Source organism: Scyliorhinus canicula, chromosome 9 (assembly GCF_902713615.1).
Source record: "Scyliorhinus canicula chromosome 9, sScyCan1.1, whole genome shotgun sequence".
NCBI lineage: Eukaryota > Metazoa > Chordata > Chondrichthyes > Carcharhiniformes > Scyliorhinidae > Scyliorhinus > Scyliorhinus canicula.
Window position 1 is genome coordinate 64,226,311 of NC_052154.1, and position 23,039 is coordinate 64,249,349.

At 44.7% G+C, this 23,039-nt stretch overlaps 1 protein-coding gene across 1 annotated transcript in view; it reads left to right on the forward strand.

The window, feature by feature from the left end:
- carmil2 (capping protein regulator and myosin 1 linker 2) overlaps nucleotides 1–23,039 on the forward strand; it is a 231,602-nt gene that overhangs the window by 65,220 nt on the left and 143,343 nt on the right. Inside the window, 1 exon segment of the mRNA XM_038805993.1 lies at nucleotides 20,331–20,452. Coding sequence (XP_038661921.1) covers nucleotides 20,331–20,452 — 122 coding nt within the window.

A 23,039-nucleotide genomic window follows, 5' to 3' on the forward strand; every position in this document is an offset into this window, starting at 1 on the left:
ACTGATGAGAAGCCATCCAAAAGGTTCCTTTAAGATCATAGAATTCTACAGTGCAGAAGGAGGCCATTCGGCCCATCAAGCCTGCACAAACCCCCGGAAAGACCACGCCACCTAGCCCCACTCCCCCACCCCATTCCCGCAATCTCACCTCCACATCCCAGGCCATGAAGGTGCAATTTAGAGTAGCAATTCCTCCTAACCTGCACATCTTTGGACTGTGGGAGGAAACGGGAGCACCCGGAGGAAACCCACGCAGACACGGGGAGAACATGCAAACTCCAAGCAGGCCGTCACCTGAGGTCAGAATCGAACGCGGGCCCCTGGCGCTGTGAGGCAGCAGTGCTAACCACTGTGCCACCGCGCTGCCCCAGCTGTTTTAGCCATTTTCACCTTCCTGAAGTTTCTCAAGGCAAGAGTATAACTGAGATACAAAACCAGAGATTGTGTCTGCTGTAAATCCTGCAGTACATAGTGGTGTGCATAATCATGTCTCAACAAAGCTGGATATAGGGGGCGGCATGGTGGTGCAGCGGTTAGCACTGCTGCCTATGGCGCTGAGGACCCGGGTTTAATCCCGGCCCCAGGTCACTGTCCGTGTGGGTCACCCATTGCAGGGCCATCACAGCGGAGCCTGATCCTGTTCTCACAATGCACCCACATACATGGAGTTCCATGGGGGAGGTTCAATAATAATCTGCAACAATAGCCTGGCAAGATTCTTGTCAACACAAAGCTATTGCGACCAATTAAAATAGTCCTGGGGTTTCCACCGTTGAGATCAGCAAACCCAACTTGAACAGGGTTAGAATTTGCAACTTGCAAATAGGCAACATTTTAAATAAAATAAAAAATATTTAACTACCAATAAATTAACATTTTTTTATTTTTTAAATATAAATTTAGTGTACCTAATTCATTTTTTCCAATTAAGGGGCAATTTTAGTGTGGCCAATCCACCTACCCTGCACATCTTTTGGGTTGTGGTGGCGAAACCCACGCAGGCATGGGGAGAATGTGCAAACTCCACACAGACAGTGATCCAGAGCCGGGATCGAACCCGCTATCAATAAATTTAAATGATTTACTTTGTGTCTTGTTTTCCCTTGGTCCCATAGTCTCGTAGCTATTTAAAAAAAAAAAAAATTTAGAGTGCCCAATTATTTTTTCCAATTAAGGGGCAATTTAGCATGGCCAATCCACCTACTCTGCACGTTTTTGGGTTGTGGGGGCGAGACCCACGCAGACACGGGGAGAATGTGCAAACTCCACACGGACAGTGACCCAGAGCCGGGATCGAACCTGGGACCTCAGCGCCGTGAGGCAGCTGTGCTAACCACTAGGCCACCGTGCTGCCCCGTCTCGTATCTATTTTAATTTTAATTGCATTTTTACATTTTGCTATTTAATTTACTTATTTCTACATGTGTTTTTATTTTAAAATGCTAAATCCTAAACAGTTTCCACATCCATTTTATTTGTAGCCAATTAAAAGTCTGACTAATGAATGACATTGTTATGACTTAATGAGTCAAATATCAACTCTGCCGAGACGAGAGTTGCAAGCAATGCACTCATTTACTCGTCAGAGGCCCACTGAGCTGAGCATGTATTTCTTGACACAGTGCTTACCTCTGTTGTGCTCTTAACATATTCTGACCTCTTTAATGTGCCACTATTGGCACCCTTCCTAGTCATTATCACCACCATTTACATTCCCTTTGTCTTTTTGTCCATGACATCTTTGTCAATCTCCACCTATCACTGGCCCTCTATCCAGCCCCACTGCTCCACACCCCCCCCCCCCCCCAAAGATATATAAATCTCATCCTATTTCCAGTTCTCTCTTTGACAAAGTGTCATCCAGACTCGAAACGTTAGCTCCGATCTCTCTCCACAGATGCTGTCAGACCTGCTGAGATTGTCCAACATTTCCTGTTTTTGTTTCAAATTCCAGCATCCGCAGTAATTTGCTTTTATCTTCCTATTTATGCAATGCTGAGTACTAAAGAGTCTTTGTTCAATGTGATTTCACATTCCATGGTGATGGATCACATTCTAGCTATGTGAGTTTAACTTTATTTGATTAGTTCTATGGAGAGTGTGTAAATACTCTTGTCCACACTAAGTTACTCATCAGTTCTATCAGCACAGCCCACATATAAACCCTCAAATCCTGCCTTACTCCAGGTTTTTTATAATGCATCCTCTTGATATAGCAATGCCAGAACTCAATGATCAATGCCCGAGGTAAGGAGTCAACAGTAGGAGGTAACGTAGAGCATCGGATAATTTTTTCAAAGGTAGTGATGTACCATCAATGTACCAGTTGAATGCGAGACGAGTTGCTGAACAAAAGTATGGCTTTAATCTACTAGATGTTAGCCCTGCGGTCGATTACAGTAGAAGGACGACAGCCGGGAGTACTGGGTATTTATACCCCGCCCTGGAGGCGGGGTTAACTCAGCCTCTCGACCAATCGGGCAGCTGTCACATGACTGGTCTCAACCAACCGGTCGAGAGGCACATGACCGACCAGGGCCAATGGTAAGCCAGTGTTCTGCACCAATGGCAGGCAGCTATACTAATCATACCACCACAGGTAGTAACTGTAGAATGCCCTTAATATAAGTGTTTTAGGTTGGAAGGAGATTATTAGTTGAGTATCACAGGGATTGGTCTTGTGACCCTTTCTATTCTTTGTGGGATCAAGAATCTGTAATTCTGAAAAAAGGATGCTGGAAGGAATTGATAATAGATTTGAGCCCTGATATTCCAGGTCTTGACCTACACCACAGTTTGCAGTAAATTTCATAAGTAGATGTCTTGGATGCACCCTTACTGGTGCGGGCAATTACAAACAGCCTCCGAAGCATGGGACCTTCTCCCATAATCCAATGGGGTGGGCAATGGAGGTCAATTGTGAGTCACAACCCTGATTTAGTCTAAATTTCCCTATCAATGGCTTGCAAACCTGAAGACTGAATATATTGGCATCTTGGAAAAGGGCACAGTAATCAAAATCTCCAATTTGTAGCTGATACAAAATGAACAGGCAAGGGTCAACAATGAGGACCAGTGCAGCCAGAATTTGTGGAACTTTTGGGCCTCACGGTAGCATGGTGGTTAGCATCAATGCTTCACAGCTCCAGGGTCCCAGGTTCGATTCCCGGATGGGTCACTGTCTGTGTGGAGTCTGCACGTCCTCCCAGTGTGTGCGTGGGTTTCCTCCGGGTGCTCCGGTTTCCTCCCACAGTCCAAAGATGTGCGGGTTAGGTGGATTGGCCATGCTAAATTGCCCGTAGTGTAAGGTTAATGGGGGGATTGCTGGGTTACAGGTTACGTGGGTTTAAGTAGGGTGATCATTGTTCGGCACAACATCGAGGGCCGAAGGGCCTGTTCTGTGCTGTACTGTTCTATGTTCTATGTTCTATAGATGGTTTAAACTGCAAAAGGAAGCTGTTCCACCAATGTGTTTGTGGTGGCTGTTTGCTGAAACAATCCAAAAATAACCCCTTCGCCCCTATTCTCTTTGCATTTCCTCTAACCTTGTGTTTCCTGTCCATCGACCAACTTCCTATTGATATTTCCTCTCGTATCACAGCTGTAAATGTTTGTAGCAACCTCCAACACACCTTTACTGTAGCTGCCTTCTTAAAATCTACATACATCACATTGACCACAGCTCCATTATCTAAGGAACCTGGAACTTCTTAAAACTATTCTTAATTTGTCCAACATGGTGGGCAGGATTCACCGTCCCGCCATATCCAATTTTGTGTGCAGCGCGCCTCCACTGGCAGCGGGATTCTCCTTCCCAGCAGCCGGCCAATAGGATTTCCCATTGTGGGCACCCCCATGACATCAGAAAGTCCACGGGCGTGAGTGCGCTGCCGGCAAAATGGAGGATCCCACCAACGGAGAATCCAGCCCGGTGTGCCTTCACCATATCTGCACTGGTTGTCCTTGATTAACCTATGCATCTACCTATATACATTAGACAGGATTTAGATCATAAAGATATCAAGATACCATTCAATATAGTGTGAAATTGCAAGGGATCGGACGGCTGTATAGGTGGGTTTAGAGACACAACGTAAGCCACCAGAAGACCATGCCAAATCAATAAACAATTTTTAAAAAAAAATTTAGATTACCCAATAATTTTTTCCAATTAAGGGGCAATTTAGCGTGCCCAATCCACCTACTCTGCACATTTTTGGGTTGTGGGGGCGAAACCCACGCAGACACGGGGAGAATGTGCAAACTCCACACGGACAGTGACCCAGAGCCGGGATCGAACCTGGGACCTCAGCGCCGTGAGGCGGTTGTGCTAACCACTAGGCCACCGTGCTGCCCTATAAACAATTTATTGATTAACACAAGGGAAAGTACGTAGCCAAGTTCATGGTCGTCTAAATGGAAAATGGGCTCAAGTTACTGAGATAGATTCTCACACAGTCCGTAGTCAGGTTACAAAGTGGGTTCGTTGTCCGGTACTGATCGGAACCCACAAAGCAAACAGCAAGTAATTCACAGAGGAATTCAACGTCCTCCTTGCTTCCACACTGAGGCTTCTACCCTCACTAATGCTCGGCAATTTATTTATAGAAGCTATCTAAAGATTTGCAGCTGAATCTCATCTCTAAAATTGACGTGGACTCACTTCTGGGTTAAAGGTCAGCAGTTCCTTTTGGGATTGCCAGTGGCCATCTTGTGTAAGGCCTGGTTGTATTCACAGTGGCCATGTTGAGTAAGGACGGACATGATCTAGAAAGTGGAGGAGCGAGTATCAAAAATACCTTTCCTCCAGTGCCCTCCAGTACGTCAATATCTTCAGCCCCTTGTGACATTATAATAGGTAAGCATAAAATAATAATTATGAAACCAAAAGAGGCAATTTGTGTTAACTGGAGGTGTATGTTGATTAGGAAAAGGGTCATAATGTGTAAATTTAAGAAACTGGTGAAAATATTTAGTTGCACTAAAAAAGAAATGAGCTGTATAATATTTATAATGCTACTTTGGTGTTTGTCTCCTTTATGGGGTGGTCTGCCGAGAGGGTCATGTGTCCCAGGTAACCAACCAATCAGGGACCAGGGTGGGGGATCACCCGAGCAAGCGTGGGTTGCTGTACCAGTTCGATCCTGAAGACTGACTTGCTGACCTAACAGTTGAGCAGGAAATATTACATTCGCGGAGAGTTAGGTAAAATAAAGAGCCTCCAGGCAAAGATCTATATAGATCCAGAGGCAACCCCTACTTCTTTTAAAGTGAGACCAGTACCATCTGCCTTGCGAGGAAAGTTGGAGACTGAGTCAAAGAGATTGGGAGACTGGTTATTATCCAGCCGGTTCAATTCACATGTTATTCGCAACCATAGTTCTCATGATAAAGCCTGATAAAACAGTTTGCATCTATGGAGACTACAGATTAACAGTTAATCAGGCTGCCAAGTTAGATAAATATCTAACTATTAGATATTTAAATATTCCAGCTTCTGGAACTTGGAGGGGTTGGTAGGGGCTGCCCGCCGGGAATGGGTTCCGGTATTTGCAGGTGATGGATTATGTTTGGAACCAGGTGCCATCCTTTGCCGACCTGCTGCCCCCGGGGTTGCAGGACAAGGTGTCGGAGATAGGGGCGGGTGAGGGCAGAGTGTCGGAAATCTGTAAAGTGCTAATGGATTGGGAGGGCGCCCCGATAGGGGTAGTGAAGCAGAAGTGGAAGGAAGAGCTGGGAAGGGAGTTGGAGGCTGGTCCGTGGGGGGAGGCTCTGCATCCTCTTCGTGTGCAAGGCTTATTCAATTCAAGGTAGTCCACATGGCACAAATGACGGTGGCCAGGATGAGCAGGTTTCTTGAAGGGATGGAGGATAGGTGTGGACGGTGCGCGGGGAAGGGCCCGTGAACCATGTCCACATGTTTTGGGCCTGTCCAAAGCTGGAGGGATTCTGGCAGGGGTTTGCTGACATTATGTCTGAGGTGTTGAGGGTGAAGGTGGTCCCGAGTCCAGAAGTGGCTATTTTGGAGTGTCTAAAGACCCAGGAATCCAGGGGGCGAAAGAGGCCATCGTTTTGGCCTTGGCCTCCCTGGTAACCCGGAGACGGATGTTATTGGAGTGGAGGGATGGGGGCCGCCAAAACCGGGGGTTTGAGTGAGTGACCTCGCAGAATTCCTCAGATTGGAAAAGATCAAGTTTGCCTTGAGAGAGACTGTGGAGGGGTTTGCCCGGAGATGGTAGCCGTTATCAACTACTTCAAAAACAGTTAAAATGTCAACATTGGGTAGGGGGGGGGGGGGGGCAGTGTTGGGGGTTAAAAAAGAAGGTTGGGGAGGTGGGGGGTAGCGGCAGGGAGGAGAGACAGAGGAGTGTTAGATATTTATTTATTGGTTATTAGTATTCCTGTTTGCTTGCTTTGTGGTATGGTTGTGTTGGATGTTTATATATAAAAACCTCAATAAAAATATTTTTAAAAAGAAAGTAGAAGCACCCCCGCCAGAGCAGTTACACCGCTCCACTAGAAAACAGAAACCACCTGAAAGACTCCATTTATGATTGACTGATGGCATGTGCTTAATGTTCTAATTGTTGGCGACTAAGCAACTTCATTATTATCCGTGTATAAAAGAACTTGAGGGAGGGATATGGTGTTTGTCCCCTTTATGGGGGCGATCTGCCAAGAGGGTCACGTGACACGGGTAACCAATCAGTGACGAGGGTGGGGAATCGCCCCAGCAAACGTGGGTTTCTGTACCAGTTCGATCCTGAAACTGACGCACTGCCACGAATCTGCAAACCTCTGCATTGTAGTTATATGTAAATAAACATTGCAATTGTTGTTTACCGAACTGGTGAATAGAAAATATTACAGCTGCGCTATAAGATAATGGCCTGTCCTCATTTGGTGTGCTATGCCGTTTTGGTTACCTAATACAGAGATATGAAAATGATAGACGCTTGCAATTTGAGAAGAAACCGGAATTCTAGTCCCAGGTTCAGGCCCCTGCACCTGCAGAGTTAATTAATTTTAGTTTGGATAATGTTGTGGACATGACCGTTTACCCCAGTAGTCCCAAGGAAGCAACTGAGTCATATGGACTAGGGAAATACCAAGTTTGAATCTGGTCTCTGCTAAGTGGACTCTAATTGCCCTTGGTACCTAGGCTTTAATAAATGAAAGCAAAGGCCGGGGTTCTGCTTCTGATTGCTATCTGCCAGCCCTGCGTAGATCTATGTACTGTGGTTTCGCCTCGCTGTGGTCTCCCATCAACCTCACAATGGAACAGCCTGCAGATGCACTCAAAACATTCGCACATAAACAATAGCCATTCGGGTGACGTACCAGAGGGTGCCTGGTCCGCACTGAAGGACACCCAGCCAAGGAGTCAGCACCCCGAGGGAAGGGTGAAAAACGTGCAGAGAAGATGTTTTTTCAGAGACCAAACAAATGGGTCCCTTCAAGTGAAATGCGATCCTGTTAAAGGTGCTGTATCGTTCAGGTTTTGTGGTTTAGAATAGTACGGGACAAAAAAATTGTTAAACAAAAAGTTGAAGATGACGTTCATTGATCAGAATGACATTTACGCTGCAGTAAAACGACTAAAATGGCAACATATGCCTGTAAGTCTCAATCTGCAATACAGCAGGAAACAATAAGCTCAGGTCAAAAGATTTTATCATTTCCACAATGGAAAACAGACTTGGTATCTCTCGGGCAAAAATGCGTCACACTGGTTTGCATAACCACTCATTTTACTTAAAAGTTCTCCGTCCTTTGATCTTTGGAAGCTCTGTCCTTGAACATGTAGTACAGGCTGTTGATCCTGCAATAATTTTTATCCAGGTTTATTTCCTGTTCAAAGTTCTCTGATTTTACGAACATGTGACAATTCAGCTATGATAAGGTAATAATAGTACATTGTAGGGCTGTTTAATTAAATTGCACTTCCTCTGTTTGCTGGAGTGCATGTTGGATGCGGCCCAATATCTTCAGACAACTACACAAATCAAATAAAATCAACCCATATCAGTCTCTTTTGGACATGGATAATTCCGGATTAAACCAGGGTGGGATTCTCCATTGGCTGACGAGGAATAGGGAAACTCAATTGGGCGGCGAATCAGTTCCAACACTGAAATCGTGGCAGACCCCGGTTTCACACCAAATTGCAATTACCCGTTGCCTCGGCAGTGGCATCAATGCGTACCGGATTGCACGTACAGTAAACACCGTTGGCATATCATTAACGGGCCCGACCGGTATTCTCCGGGGCCTCCACGATTCTCCTCCAATGGGCCGAATTCCCAATGGCGAGGTTCACTTGTGCTTTTAAAAATGGCGTCATGGGCAGCACGGTGGCGCAGTGGGTTAGCCCTGCTGCCTCACGGCGCCGAGGTCCCAGGTTCGATCCCGGCTCTGGGTCACTGTCCATGTGGAGTTTGCACATTCTCCCCGTGTTTGCGTGGGTTTCACCCCCACAACCCAAAGATGTGCATGGTAGGTGGATTGGCCACACTAAATTGCCCCTTAATTGGAAAAAATGAATTGGGTACTCTAAATTTATAAAAAAGAAAAAAAAAAAAAAAATGGCGTCATGGCTGATGAGGGAGAGAGAGCAGGGAGGGCACCGAGAGGCAGGACTGTGGTCTGCCGGACCTCGTAATGCGGGAAATGGGCTGTGTGGCTGTGCAACCCACCACGGAACTAGACCACCATTGCCGTAGCCTGCATGGCAGCCATCTTGCTGCGCACCTATTATGGGCCAGGGTTTAGAGAACCTCAATGTATGTCATGGAGTTCACCTGACCCACAACTTTAAATAGATTTTGTTTATGGCGAGCACAAGGACCCACTATACAGGTGTGGTGCAACAGAGAACTAAAGTATGTTCAAAATGAAACAATGTTTATTCTATGAATCCAGTTAACATTTTATAAACACGCAGTAAACATGTTATCAACTACAAACATTGATATTTTCCCAAATTCAATATTCTATAGCGAACCCTTAATAACTTTCCAAACAACATCCATAAGTTAAATCCTTTTAAAAATAAAGGCAGCAGGTTTAAATGCTTTACAGAAACCGGTATTACTTTGAAATCATCAATGATCTGGAGACATTCTTTAGCTTATAGAGAGAGAGATCATTATACAGCTGCTTGATTTGAATGCAGCTATCCACCTCTGAAAACAAAACCAAAAGCACACTGCAGCTGCCAGCTCAAAACCGAAAGTGAAAGACAGACAGCCCAGCTCCACCCACACACTGACATCACTGCAGCTATTTGATAAACACCCATTTCTTAAAGGTACATCCACCTGACACCTCCGCCCAAGAAAAAAAAATAAACCATCAACTTAAAGATGGTTTTGGGACCTGTTTGTGGAGGGGAGGTTCGCGAGCTTGGGGGAGTTAGAGGGGAAGTTTGGGCTCCCCCCCGGGGAACATGTTTAGGTACATCCAGGTGAGGGCGTTTGCCAGGCAGCAGGTGGAGGGGTTCCCCTTGCTGCCCCCACGAGGGGTGCGGGATAGGGTGCTCTCGGGGGTGTGGGTCGGAGGAGCGAGGATCTCGGACATATACCGGGTAATGCAGGAGGTAGACAAGGCCTCGGTGGAGGAACTGAAGGGGAAGTGGGAAGAGGAGCTGGGGGAGGAGATTGAGGAGGGGACGTGGGCGGATGCCCTGGAGAGAGTGAATTCCTCCTCTTCCTGTGCGAGGCTTAGCCTCATACAGTTCAAGGTGCTGCATAGGGCCCACATGACTGGGACAAGGATGAGTAGGTTTTTCGGGGACGAGGACAGGTGTGCTAGGTGCTCGGGGAGCCCAGCGAACCACACCCATATGTTTTGGGCGTGCCCAGCATTGGGGGAGTTTTGGAATGGGGTAGCAAAGACGGTGTCGAGGGTGGTGGGATCCAGGGTCGAGCCAGGCTGGGGACTCGCAATTTTTGGGGTTGCATTGGAGCCGGGAGTACAGGAGGCGATAGAGGCCGGGGTCCTGGCCTTTGCGTCCCTAGTAGCCCGGCAGAGGATCTTGCTCCAATGGAAGGATGCGAGGCCCCCAAGCGTGGAGGCCTGGATCTCGGATATGGCGGGGTTCATTAAATTGGAGAGGGTGAAATTTGCCCTGAGGGGATCAGTACAAGGGTTTTTCAGGTGGTGGCAGCCCTTTCTGGACTTCCTGGCGGAACGGTAGGGAAACAGGCTGACAGCAGCAGCAACCCGGGGGGGGCGGGGGGGGAGGATTGGGGGGAGGGAGAACTGTGCACAAGGGTTTGTGGAGGGTCCTATCTCTCTCCTTTGTTTTTTTTCTTTTCTCTTTTTCTTTGTTTTTGTTTCTTCCTTTTGTTTGAAGTTGCTCTTGAAGCTGGGGGGCATTGTTTATGGGGTGTTACCGCGGTTGCACGTTAATAGAGTTAAGATGTTTATATTTTGTATTTTGTAAAAATTTCAATAAAAATTATTTATTAAAAAAAACTTAAAGATGGTTTCATTTTTCACCTTTTCACTTTCCTTTAATAAATATTTACAGTGAACAAACATTTTTTTTTAACAAAACAAAACACACAAACATTTCTAATAACATTGTCCATTTTAGTTCTCCTTCCTCCACTGAACCTACTTCTTTTCATCACATTTGTGACGAATCATCAGCTATCACGTTTTCTCGTCCTGCCACATGTATCATTTTTAAATGAAATGGCTGTCACAATAAATTCCATCGAAACAGTCTGGCATTGTTATTCCGGAACTGCTCCAAAAATGTCAATGGATTATGATCAGAATATTTCATTGTTTCAGACAAATTGCTAGTAACATAAATGTGAAAATGTTGCAAAGCCAGCACCAAGCTCAAAGTCTCCTTCTCAATCGTTAAATACTTGTTCTCGTGCTTATTTATTTTCTTCGAAAAATAACCAATAGGCCGCACTAGTCCTTCATCGTCTTCTTGTAAGAGCACCACACCTACGCCCACAAGACTCGCATCAACAGCCACTTTGAATGGTTTTGTGTAATTTGGGATGACTAACACGGGAGCAGTGGTTAACACAGCCTTCAGGCAGTCAAATGCCTGTCGACACTCTGCTGTCCACCTAAATTTGCTATGCTTCTTTAGCAAGTCCATCAGTGGAGCAACCACACTGCGAAAGTTCGGCACAAGTTTCCGGTAAAATCCATTCATGCCAAGAAATTGCATTATTTCCCTTCGTGTTGAGGGTATTGGAAACTCCACAGTATGGCCAAGGAAAGTTGCTTGGGCTTTTCCAAATTCATTTTTGGCTAGGTTTATCACCAAGCCCGACTCCTGAAGTCGATTCAAATAACTCCATCAGATGCTTCAAATGTTCTCTCTCTGTCTGACTGAAAATTACCAGATCGTCGATGTATACCACACAATTGGGTAATCCTGAAACGACTTTGTTAGTTAAACGTTGAAATGTGGCTGGGGCGTTTTTCATGCCAAATTACATAACTTTGAATTGTATATACCATCTGGAGTCACAAAAGCTGAAATCTCCTTCGCCCTTTCAGATAAAGGTACCTGCCAGTAAATCCAGTTTGGAAATAAAAGCTGATTGTCCCACCTTCTCAATGCAATCCTCCAAACGTGGGATAGGATCAGAGTCCGTTCTTGTAACTGCATTATCCTTTCTATAGACCATGCACAACCGTTGGGTACCTTCTGGTTTCGGTCCCATCACTATGGGTGAGTTCTATTGGCTGCACCACATTTTGATTATGCCATTTTTAAGATACTTTCAATTTCCTTGTTAACCTGTGCCAATTTTAAAGAGTTAAGTCTATATGGATGTTGTTTAATTGGAACAGCATTTCCTACATCTACATCATGTATAGCCATTTTAGTGCTTCGCAAATTATCTCCACAAACCTTCCCATGTGATATCAACTCTTTCAGGTCAGTTTGTTTTCCCTCTGGAAGGTAACTCAACAATTGATCCCAATTTTAAAGAACATCCTCTTTTTCCAATTTAATTTGAGGGATGTCAAATTCAAAGTCATCTGAATTTGATTCTTCACTTTGAGTTAGAATCATTAAAACCTCCTCCTTTTGCTCACCTTCTCTTTGAAAGTACATTTTTAAGCATATTCACATGACACACTCGGTGAGTTTTCCTTCTATCTGGCGTTCTTACCACATAATTCACCTCACTTAATTTCCTTTCAATCTGAAAAGGTCCACAAAACCTTGCTTTTAAAGGTTCTCCTACTACTGGTAACAATACTAAAACTTTATCTCCACTGGCAAAACTACAAACATTTACTTTCTTGTCCGCTACCCATCCGTTACCCGTTTCATCACATTTTGTGCAACGTTTAAATGTTGTCTAGCCAATTCCCCATGTCTATTTAATAGTTCCCTAAAATTTGACACGTAATGCAATAATGTAATTTCCGGTTTCTCACTCACCAATTTTTCCTTCATCAATTTAAGTGGTCCTCTTACCTCAAGACCAAAAATCAGTTCAAAAGGACTGCATTTGGTTGACTCATTAGGTGCATCCCTAATTGCAAACAGTACGAATGGAAATCCTTCATCCCAATCCTCTGGATAATCATGACAATAAGTCGTCAACATTGTCTTTAATGTCTGATGTCACCTTTCTTTTTTTTAAAATAAATTTAGAGTACCCAATTAATTTTTTCCAATTAAGGGGCAATTTAGCATGGCCAATCCACCTATCCTGCACATCTTTTGGGTTGTGGGGGTGAAACCCACGCAGACACAGGGAGAATGTGCAAACTCCTCACGGACAGTGACCCAGAGCCGGGATTCGAACCCGGGCCCTCAGCGGCGTAGGCAGCAATGCTAACCACTGTGCCACCGTGCTGCCCCTGATGTCACCTTTCTAACGCTCCCTGCGATTCTGTATGGTATGCAGTTGATTTAAATTGTTTTATTCCTAAGCTATCTATAACTTCTTTGAATAGCCTTGAGGTAAAATTTGATCCTTGATCCGATTGTATTTCTGTGGGTAGTCCATATCTAGTAAAGACTTTAAGTAACTCTTCCACAATTCTTTTAGCTGTAATATTACATACTGGAATGGCCTCTGGAAATTTAGCTGACTTATCCATTATGGTCAAAATATATTGATTCCCACTTTTCGTTTTAGGAAACGGTCCTACACAATCAATTAAGACCCTTGTAAAAGATTCCTCAAATACTGGAATGGATATTATGGGCGCTGGTTTTATAACTTGACATGTATGACATGATCGACAAAATTTATCCAAATCATTATGTAGTCCAGGCCAATAAAAATGTTTTTAGATTTTAGCTTGAGTTTTCCTTACTCCCAAATGACCTCCCACTGGTACTTCATGTGCCACTCGGAATACCTCCTTTCTATACCCTACTGGCAATACCACTTGACGAACTTCTGCCCACTTCTCATCCACCTGCATATGTAAAGGTCTCCATTTTCTCATCAAGACATCACTTTTACCATAATAACATTCTGATATACACTCAGATTCCTCCTCCGTGTATGCTTTCTGATACATCCATTTTATTTCTACATCTTTCTGTTGTAACTCTGCCAATTTTCCTGAACTAAAAATATCCGCCTCATCCTCCACTTGTTCTTGTTCTTTCCCAACCATCTGATCAAAAATGGTTTCTGATAATTGAACTTCAACTTCATCTTCACTCTTTGATTTCTCCTCTTGTCTTAACCTGTGACTTTGCGACCTTGTTACTACACAATCCTGAAAAATCCCAGGATATTCGTCCTTCAACCCTTCAGTTGTCTGATTTTCCACTGGCTCATCTACCACAGTAGGCAGCACTTGCACCCGTGATCCAGCTATATCATTACCCAAGATAAACTGTATTCCTGAACAAGATACTCCTACTACCACTTCACCACTCTTCACTGGATTTTCCAACCTTGCTTATATAATGGAACATTACTCTTCTCACCCTGAATTCCACATATTACCATCTTTTCTGGCAATATTCTTCCCAAACTACATAACTCCTCATCTCTTACCATTAAAGATTGACTAGTTCCCATATCTCTTAAAATTGTGACTTCTTTACCTGCTCCTCCTGATACACATGAGTAAACTTTACCCACACAAGTAAATTCTTTAAAGAGATCTGGCACCTTCTTATCAATCACCTCTTGATCAGGCTGTACAATCTTTTGCACCTCCTTCGCTTCACTTGGGCTTTCCTTTGCCACTTTAACAAACCTAACGGTCTCATCCTATTTTACCACATCAGCCTTCCCCGTGCTTTTCTTTAACCACCAACATTGTGACTTTACATGGCCTAGTTTATTAGTGAAAACATTTGAAACTTTTCATTTCTCTGCCACCCTCCCGGGTTTCCTTTTTAATCTGAGGTACACTCGCCTTATTATCTCCCATCAGATCTCCTTTACCTCTGCCACTTGAGTATTTCTCTTTTCCCCAGTTTCTATCCTTCACAGGCTGAAACTGATGTCGGAAACCAAGCTTTGATTTAGAACATAGAACAGTACAGCACAGAACAGGCCCTTCGGCCCTCAATGTTGTGCCGAGCCATGATCACCCTACTCAAACCCACGTATCCACCCTATACCCGTAACCCAACAACCCCCCCCTTAACCTTACTTTTATTAGGACACTACGGGCAATTTAGCATGGCCAATCCACTTAACCCGCACATCTTTGGACTGTGGGAGGAAACCGGAGCACCCGGAGGAAACCCACGCACACAGGGGGAGGACGTGCAGACTCCACACAGACAGTGACCCAGCCGGGAATCGAACCTGGGACCCTGGAGCTGTGAAGCATTTATGCTAACCACCATGCTACCCTGCTGCCCCGAACTAATTTATGAACTATTTATGAACTAATTCATAATTATCTGCCATTTCTGCTGCTAGCTTCGCCAGTTTTAACCATCTGCTCTTCCACAAGAGTTCTTACTACATCAGGAATAGAATTTTTAAACTCCTCCAAAAGTATAATTTCTCTGAGAGCTTCATACGTTTGGTCTATTTTCAAAGCCCTTATCCACCTATCAAAATTACTCTGTTTAATCCTTTCAAACTCCATGTATGTTTGACCAGGTTCTTTCCTTAAATTTCTAAACCTTTGCCTGTAGGCTTCAGGCACTAGTTCATATGCACCTAAGATTAATGTTTTCACCTCCTCATACATCCCAGATACCTCCTCTGATAGTGATGCCCTACCTACCACTTTGTTTGAATCAGTAATACCCCCATGTCCTGTGGCCATTTCATTTGTTTAGCTACCTTCTCAAATGAAATGAAAAAGGCTTCTATCTCCTTCTCATCAAACCGTGGCAATGCTTGAACATACTTACATACATAGAATTTACAGTGCAGAAGGAGGCCATTTGGCCCATCGAGTCTGCACCGGCTCCCGGAAAGAGCACCGCACCCAAGGTTAACACCTCTACCCTAGCCCCATAACCCAGTAACCCCACCCAACACTAAGGTCAATTTATCATGTCCAATCCACCTACCTTGCACATCTTTGGACTGTGGGAGGAAACCGGAGCACCCGGAGGAAACCCACGCACACACGGGGAGGATGTGCAGACTCCGCACAGACAGTGACCCAAGCCGGAATCGAACATGGGACCCTGGAGCTGTGAAGCGATTGTGCTATCCACAATGCTACCGTGCTACCCGTACTTAAATACTTAAATAGATCCCCACCAAGCCTTCGACAATGACGCACTTTGTCTTTATCCTCGTCACTGTTTAGGGGCTGTTTAGAACACTGGGCTAAATCGCTGGCTTTGAAAGCAGACCAAGGCAGGCCAGCAGCACGGTTCGATTCCCGTAACAGCCTCCCCGAACAGGCACCGGAATGTGGTGACTAGGGGCTTTTCACAGTAACTTCATTGAAGCCTACTCGTGACAATAAGCGATTTTCATTTTTCATTCACTAACCTACAACTGTACGTTTCCCATTACATCTGCCAATTTTAACTGACTGTCATGTTTCATGACCCATTTTCTAAAGTTCAAACTCTCTCTCTTTTTCTCTTTCCTCTCTATCTCTTTTTCTTTTTTTTACCTGATCTGTACTTCCCTTTCTCTTTCTTTTTGTTCTGCTAGGGCTATTCTTTCTTTGTTTCTTTCTTCTCTCTCCTTTTCTTTTTTCCTGATTTGTTTCTCTCTTTCTCTTTTTCTCTCATTTTGTATTCAAGCTGCTTTAATTCTTTTTCATGTTCAACTTGCTTGATTTGGAACTGAATTACTGCCATTTCTAATGAATCAGACTGTATCTCCAGGCAATTTTAAATGCTCAGCTACCGCCGTAAATACCTCTTCTTTTCGTGTGCCATCAGGTAACGCTAACTGCAATGTTTTTGCCAAATCTAAAAGCCTATTTTTTTTTTCTGTTTGTAAGGTACTGCATGTGACCTTCTCCACCCCCAAAAACTTCTGAACCTCTGAAAGAGCCATTGTCCACAACACACTCCCTACTTACTGGAATTCCAACCTGAAAAGCAAACACAAATATGCTCATCCTTCACTGTTTTTAAGTTCACTAAGCCAATCACGAAAGATAGACCTTTACCCCACGAGCCCCCAATTTATTATGGGCCAGGGTTAAGAGAACCCCAAAGTATATCATGGAGTTCACCTGACCCACAACTTTAAATAGATTTTGGTTATGGAGAGCACAAGGGCCCATTTTACAGGTGTGGTGCAACAGAGAGCTAAAGTGTGTGGTTAAAACAAAACAATGTTTAATCTATGAATCCAGTTAACATTTTATAAACACACAGTAAACATCTTATCAACTACAAACACCGATACTTTCCCAAATTCAATATTCTATAGGGAACCCTTAATAACTTCCCAAACAACATCCATAAGTTAAATCCTTTTAAAAATAAAGACAGCAGGTTTAAATGCTTTACAGAAACAGGTATTACTTTGAAATCATCAATGATCTGGAGACATTCTTTAGCTTATAGAGAGAGAGTTCATTATACAGCTGCTTGATTTGAATGCAGCTATCCACCTCTGAAAACAAAACCAAAAGCGCACTGCAGCTGCCAGCTCAAAACCGAAAGTGAAAGACAGACAGCCCAGCTCCATCCACGCACTGACATCGCTGCAGCTATTTGATAAACACCTATTTCTTAAAGGTACATCCACCTGACACACCACACTGACCACCCACCTTGGCCTCTAGTTCTGCAGTTGAAACTGGCCATATAGGTGCACCCACTCCATCACCCCTGAATCCCTGCCCCCACCAACAGGGCCTAGGGGATGGGGGTGGGGGGGGGGGTGACATATAGCCCATTGGACCTGGTTGGGCACGGGGTATGTACGATGCTAACATAGAGGCCTTTCACCTCGCAGACAATGGATATTGGAATTCAACCAGTAATGGTGGCCTTCCTGCTAGTCGTCGCAGCCCTGGGGGATGCCCTGCAGCTGAATGAGCTGTAGCTGCTCGAGGAGGAGGTAGTTGCAGCTGCAGAGCGTGCAGCAGTGGTGCGGTCCCAGAGAAACAGGAGGCAGCTGTCCAGTGTAGTGATCTGCATATCTGTATATATACGAAGGGTTAATGTATAGTCATTACAGCTAAGTGATCACTAGATGGCAGCACTAACAAGGGATATGAAGACAGACTCAATCTAAGTTCCCGCCTCTTTGTGTGTATTGTGACTAGTGACTAGAAGCAGAGAGAGTTAGCACAGAGTGCAAGTGTAGATAATCATAGTTTATTCTTATTCAACCTTGTTTATTTAATAACTAGTAAAGGTATTGGAGAGAAAAGAGCTCCCAGTTTATTTGTTTAAGTTACTCAAATTATTTGCTTTCATTGGACGACTACGAGTGTTAATCAACATCGAGTTTAAGAGCATCTTGGTAAGAAGCAAATGAGTAGCATATATTACAGTAAGCAATATAACACCCAGAATGGACAGCCGGCTGGCCAACAGGCTGAGGAGGAAGAAGTGCAAAGGAGGCACCGCATGAGGCCTCGTGTGTACCGACAGTGCCCGTCATTCGAGGACCTGCTGGACCGGGCATGCCGTCAAAGACTCCAGCTGAGCAGGGAGACAGTGCGACATATCTGCCAGATCATGGCATATCTAGCACCTTTTACGCCACAGGCTCCTTCCAGGCGCCGACTGGGATCTCTCAGAGCTTGGAGCAGGTGCGTCCGCGCCGTCGCGGAGACCCTATATGCCCAGTTGGCACAATTCCAGCAGGAATAACAGGATATTATTCAGGCTTGGGGACTCTTGACCCTTTATTCTTCTTTTTCAGCTCCAGGGCACCCTATTTCCATGTAGACACAATCAGCTAACTCCGCACAGTCTGATAACTGAGACCAGGACCTTCCTGTCCTATATTGTTCAGTTACTTAACTGCCATGTAAGATACCGCATCAGCGAATTTAACATGTTTGAGATTAAGCACAGGCAAAGAACATAAATTGGTCAATATCAATAACTGCACAAAGCAGGTCGAAAAATTTCAGAATGTGAAATATTCGAAGAACCTGTTCGTTTATTTCAAAACATACATCCAACATTTTTTCCACTATGTCAAAAATTAGAGATTCATAGGGCGCCATTTAACCGGGAAAAAAATCTATTTCTGGTTTTGGGCACACTTAGCGGGGCGTTTCCTGGTGGCTACAGTGGCAAGGAACACCCCACTACTCAATGGCACTTTGCCATTTTGTTTGGCCGTGGGAGCTTCTCTCCAACGAGGCCGTACTTAGTCACTTCCTGCCAGCGAGTCCAGAAGGAAAAGCTCCTTGAAGATTGGGGCACCATTTTTGTCTGGCTGTCCTGATTTCCCCGCCCACCACTTTCAGACTCTTCCCCCACCCCTCAACTTCGGGGAGGCCCCGGGAACACCCCTCCACTTGTTCAGGCCCCCCGCCCCCAAGCTTGATCCCTGGCAGTGCCATCAGGGCACCCTGGCAGTGTCACCACATGCCAGAGGGGGTGCCATCCTGCCCTGTCCCCGACCAACCAGGGGTCACTAATGACCTGGGAGATGCCCCAGGTGCCATTGCAACTGGTCCACATTTGTGGAAACCAGTACCAAATGACATCCTGGCGAGGTCCCCGTTAGGCCCCAGGCACTGGGAGAATCCCGCAAAAGCATATTGAAATGTGCCTAATGCCGAAAAGACTGTTAAATTGTGCCTATAATCTATGTATTACATTGACTAAGGTGCCACTGGTCAAAGGCCTGGGGGGGGGGGGGGGGGGGGGGGGGATTTGTTGCTTTGGTAGCCCAGTGGGTTTACTCATTGCATAGCTGAGAAATTCATACTGGGATGATTCCTTAGTCATCTTTGAGCTGAGCTGATTTAACTGATATTAGCCAGGGCACAGTAGGGCCATTATAATTTACCTGTGCTTGATGTGTTGGCTTGTGTAGGCTTGAGAGATGAACAGACACTTCCAACACGGATGAAGGTTCAACTCAATTTTATTAACTACTTCTAACTAACTAACACACGATGACTAAATAATGCTAACTTGAACTAGAGACCTAAGCCTTGTCCGAACCAGTTGATTCTCTCAGCACATGGTGTAAGTCTGTGCTGGGCTGAATAAGTTCCTGTTACACTCAGAGGCAGCACCCAGAATGAGCGGGAACCGTGGTGCCCTCTGCCTTTATAGTGTGTGTATTTTAACTGGTGATTGGCTGCGGTGTTTGTACATGTTGATTGGTCCCTGAGTGTGTGTCCATCAGTGTGTGTCTGCACCATAATATATTGGTATATATTATGACAGTGCTGGGAGAGGAAAACTAACCAATGCACCATCCCTGATTGCTCCCCAGCAAACCATCCAGAAGGATTCATCGATGTTGGGTGAGCAAGAGGGTGGGCTCATCTGTAATGCTCCTTCACAGTCAAAAACGGTATCAATAATTTTTTCCCAAGAATCACCAGGAACGATGGTTACTTGAACAAGGCACCCAATGACTGTTGATCCAAGCAAGAAGTCAATGGCGTCAGAAGAGGGGAGGAAAATGGAAAGAAATCAGTGAATGAAAACTGTATATTACTCAGGCAATTGTATATAGGATGATGACATTATAGATTTCAATCAATGAGCTTAGAAAGGGTTATGTACAAATCAAGGACATTGGTACATGGCTAATCTCTGTACACATCTATCCATACAGCTCTGTCAGTTACAGGTTTACCATTTATATTCATTATGCCCATGACGTGTATTGTTCTGAAATCCCAGAATGAATTTTAGTTTTACAAAGAAAAGGGGAACTGGTAAATTGGTTAACAATTAAACGGGAATTGAGTGAATTGTCCTTTCACCACAGGTTGTCATAGAAACTGAGAAACTTTCGCACCATCTGAAACTCATGTCCTTTGAAGATCTGGAGCAGGTGGTTAGTCATGTCACTGCCTCACTCAAAAAAATATTTCCAGATTCATCACCAGGGTAAGTCAGCCTCCAAATGGAGGCTTTGCTTTTGTGCCTTTTCTTCACTTTTGTGTTTCACAGCAGTGCTATGTTTGAACAGACTCTGGGCTTTATAAACCTATTTATGATACACAGGGTGATGGTGTTGATGGAGTCCCCTGATGTTGGCAGCAGTTCTGTCATGTAAATGAAAGGCAGGAGAAGCAAAGCGTCACATCAAGAGGCTGTGGATACCTCCTGCTGTGGAGGCAAAGCATGTGAGAAAGCTGCCACCCCCACCCCACATGCTGGGGCTGTGAAATGGGTGGATGGTCAACCTGCTTCGAAAAGGCTGCTGATATGATTTTTTACTTGCAGCTGATTTTGTGTGATTCCTGGTGCTCTTGACAGTACCATGCAGCAGCAACATCCCCAAACCACTTCTACTAGAAGCCATGGATATTTTCAACTCCCCCTAGCCACTTCCTTCCCACCTTATTTGCCACCACTTCATTATGGAAACTCAAAACAGTAATAAGGGATTTTCAGATGGATGTAGCTGATTCCCTATTGAACTCCCTCTGTTACTGTCCAGGAGAACGCCTAAATATCGTGTTTGCCTGGCAGCCAGCTGGCATCGGCGATTTGTGTTTGACAAGACAGCGCTCACAAACCTATCTCAAAAACCCCATGCATTTGGTTTTGACAATTCTTTATCAGACCACCCTGTGGATCTCAGATTCAAATTAATCAGCCATTCTCCATAAAGAGCAACCTAATGCTGGTAAGATGCATTTATAGTGTTGTGTACTGTGATTGATTCTTTTTGTTTTGCAGTCTCTTCCCGCAAGGTCTCAGCAACAATTACTCCTCTGACACCTCAGTAGCTTCTAATTTCTTTGGGCACCTCATGACAGTTGATTTTTCATTTGTGTGTAACCTTGTCTGATGATGTCATTGACTTTTTTATTTAAATTAGAATTTTGAAGAGTAAGTGGAGCTTCAGTTGCCTCTTTAAAATTCATCCATAAAGATGACATTGGATTTTGTCATTTGCACATGCCCTTTGTATTGGGGAAGCACAATTAATTTTTTAAAAGCACAATAGAATCAAAAGGAAATTTGTAAAACTAAATAACACCCGTAAATGTGTGTGCCTATTGGATACTCAATTCCCTGCCATGCCCACTGGTCATTTAAGCTCTACATCCCTCCATGTGATATCAGAAAATGGCTGAAGGCACTAGATACTGAAAAGGCTATGAGCATTGACAATGTTCCAGCAATAGTACTGAAGCTTGTGCTCCAGAACTTGACACAGCCCAAGCCAAGCTGTTCCAGTGCAGCTACAACACTGGCATCTACCTGGCATTGTGGAAAATTGCCCAGGTATGTCCTATATACAAAAGAAGGACAAATCCAACCTGGCCAAATACTGCCCCATCAGTCAATTCTTGATCATCAATGAAATGATGGAAGGGGGTCATCAACAGTGCGATGAAGCAGTGCTTGATTTGCAATATCCTGCTCACTGACGCTCAGTTTGTGTTATGCCAGGGTCATCTCAGTTGCAGGACATTATTGCTAGTGTTCCTCAGGGTAGTATCCTAGGCCCAGTCATCTTCAGCTGCTTCATTAATGACCTTCCATCCATTATAAGGTCAAATGTGAGGATGTTTGCTGATGAACATGTTCAGCACCATTCGCGATTCCTCAGATACTGAGTCAGTGTACAAATGAGTCCGTGTACAAATGGGGCAAGACTTGGACAATATCCAGGCCTGGGCTAACAAGTGGCAAGTAACATTCAGGCCATGCATGTGTTAGACAATGACCATCTCCTACATGAGAGAATCTAGCCATTGCCCCATGACATTCAATGACATTAGCATCACTGAATCCCCCACTATCAACATTCTGGGGATTACCATTGACCAGAAACTGAACTGGATTAGCTTTATAAATGCTCTTGGCAAAAAGAGCGAGTCAGGGGCTTGGAATACTGCAGCGAGTAACTCACTTCCTCACTCCCCAAAGCCTGTCTACAATCTACACTTCATAAGTCAGTAAGAAGTCTTACAACACCAGGTTAAAGTCCAACAGGTTTGTTTCAAACACGAGCGTTCGGAGCACTGCTCCTTCCTCAGGTGAATGGAGAGATATGTTCCGGAAACATTTATATAGACAAAGTCAGAGATGCCAGACAATGCTTGGAATGCAAGCATTTGCGGGTAATCAATTCATTACAGACCCAGGGAGAGGGGTAATCCCAGGTTAAAGAGGTGTGAATTGTCTCAAGCCAGGACAGTTGGTAGGATTTCGCAAGTCCAGGCCAGACAGTGGGGGGTGAATGTAATGCAACATGAATCCAAGATCCCGGTTGAGGCCGCACTCATGCGTGCGGAACTTAGCTATAAGTTTTTGCTCGGCAATTCTACGTTGTCGCGTGTCCTGAAGACCGCCTTGGAGAACGCTTACCCGGAGATCAGAGGCTGAACGCCCTTGACTGCTGAAATGTTCCCCGACTGGAAGGGAACATTCCTGCCTGGTGATTATCGCACAATGCCCGTTCATTCGTTGTCGCAGTGTCTGCATGGTCTCGCCAATGTACCACGCTTCGGGACAT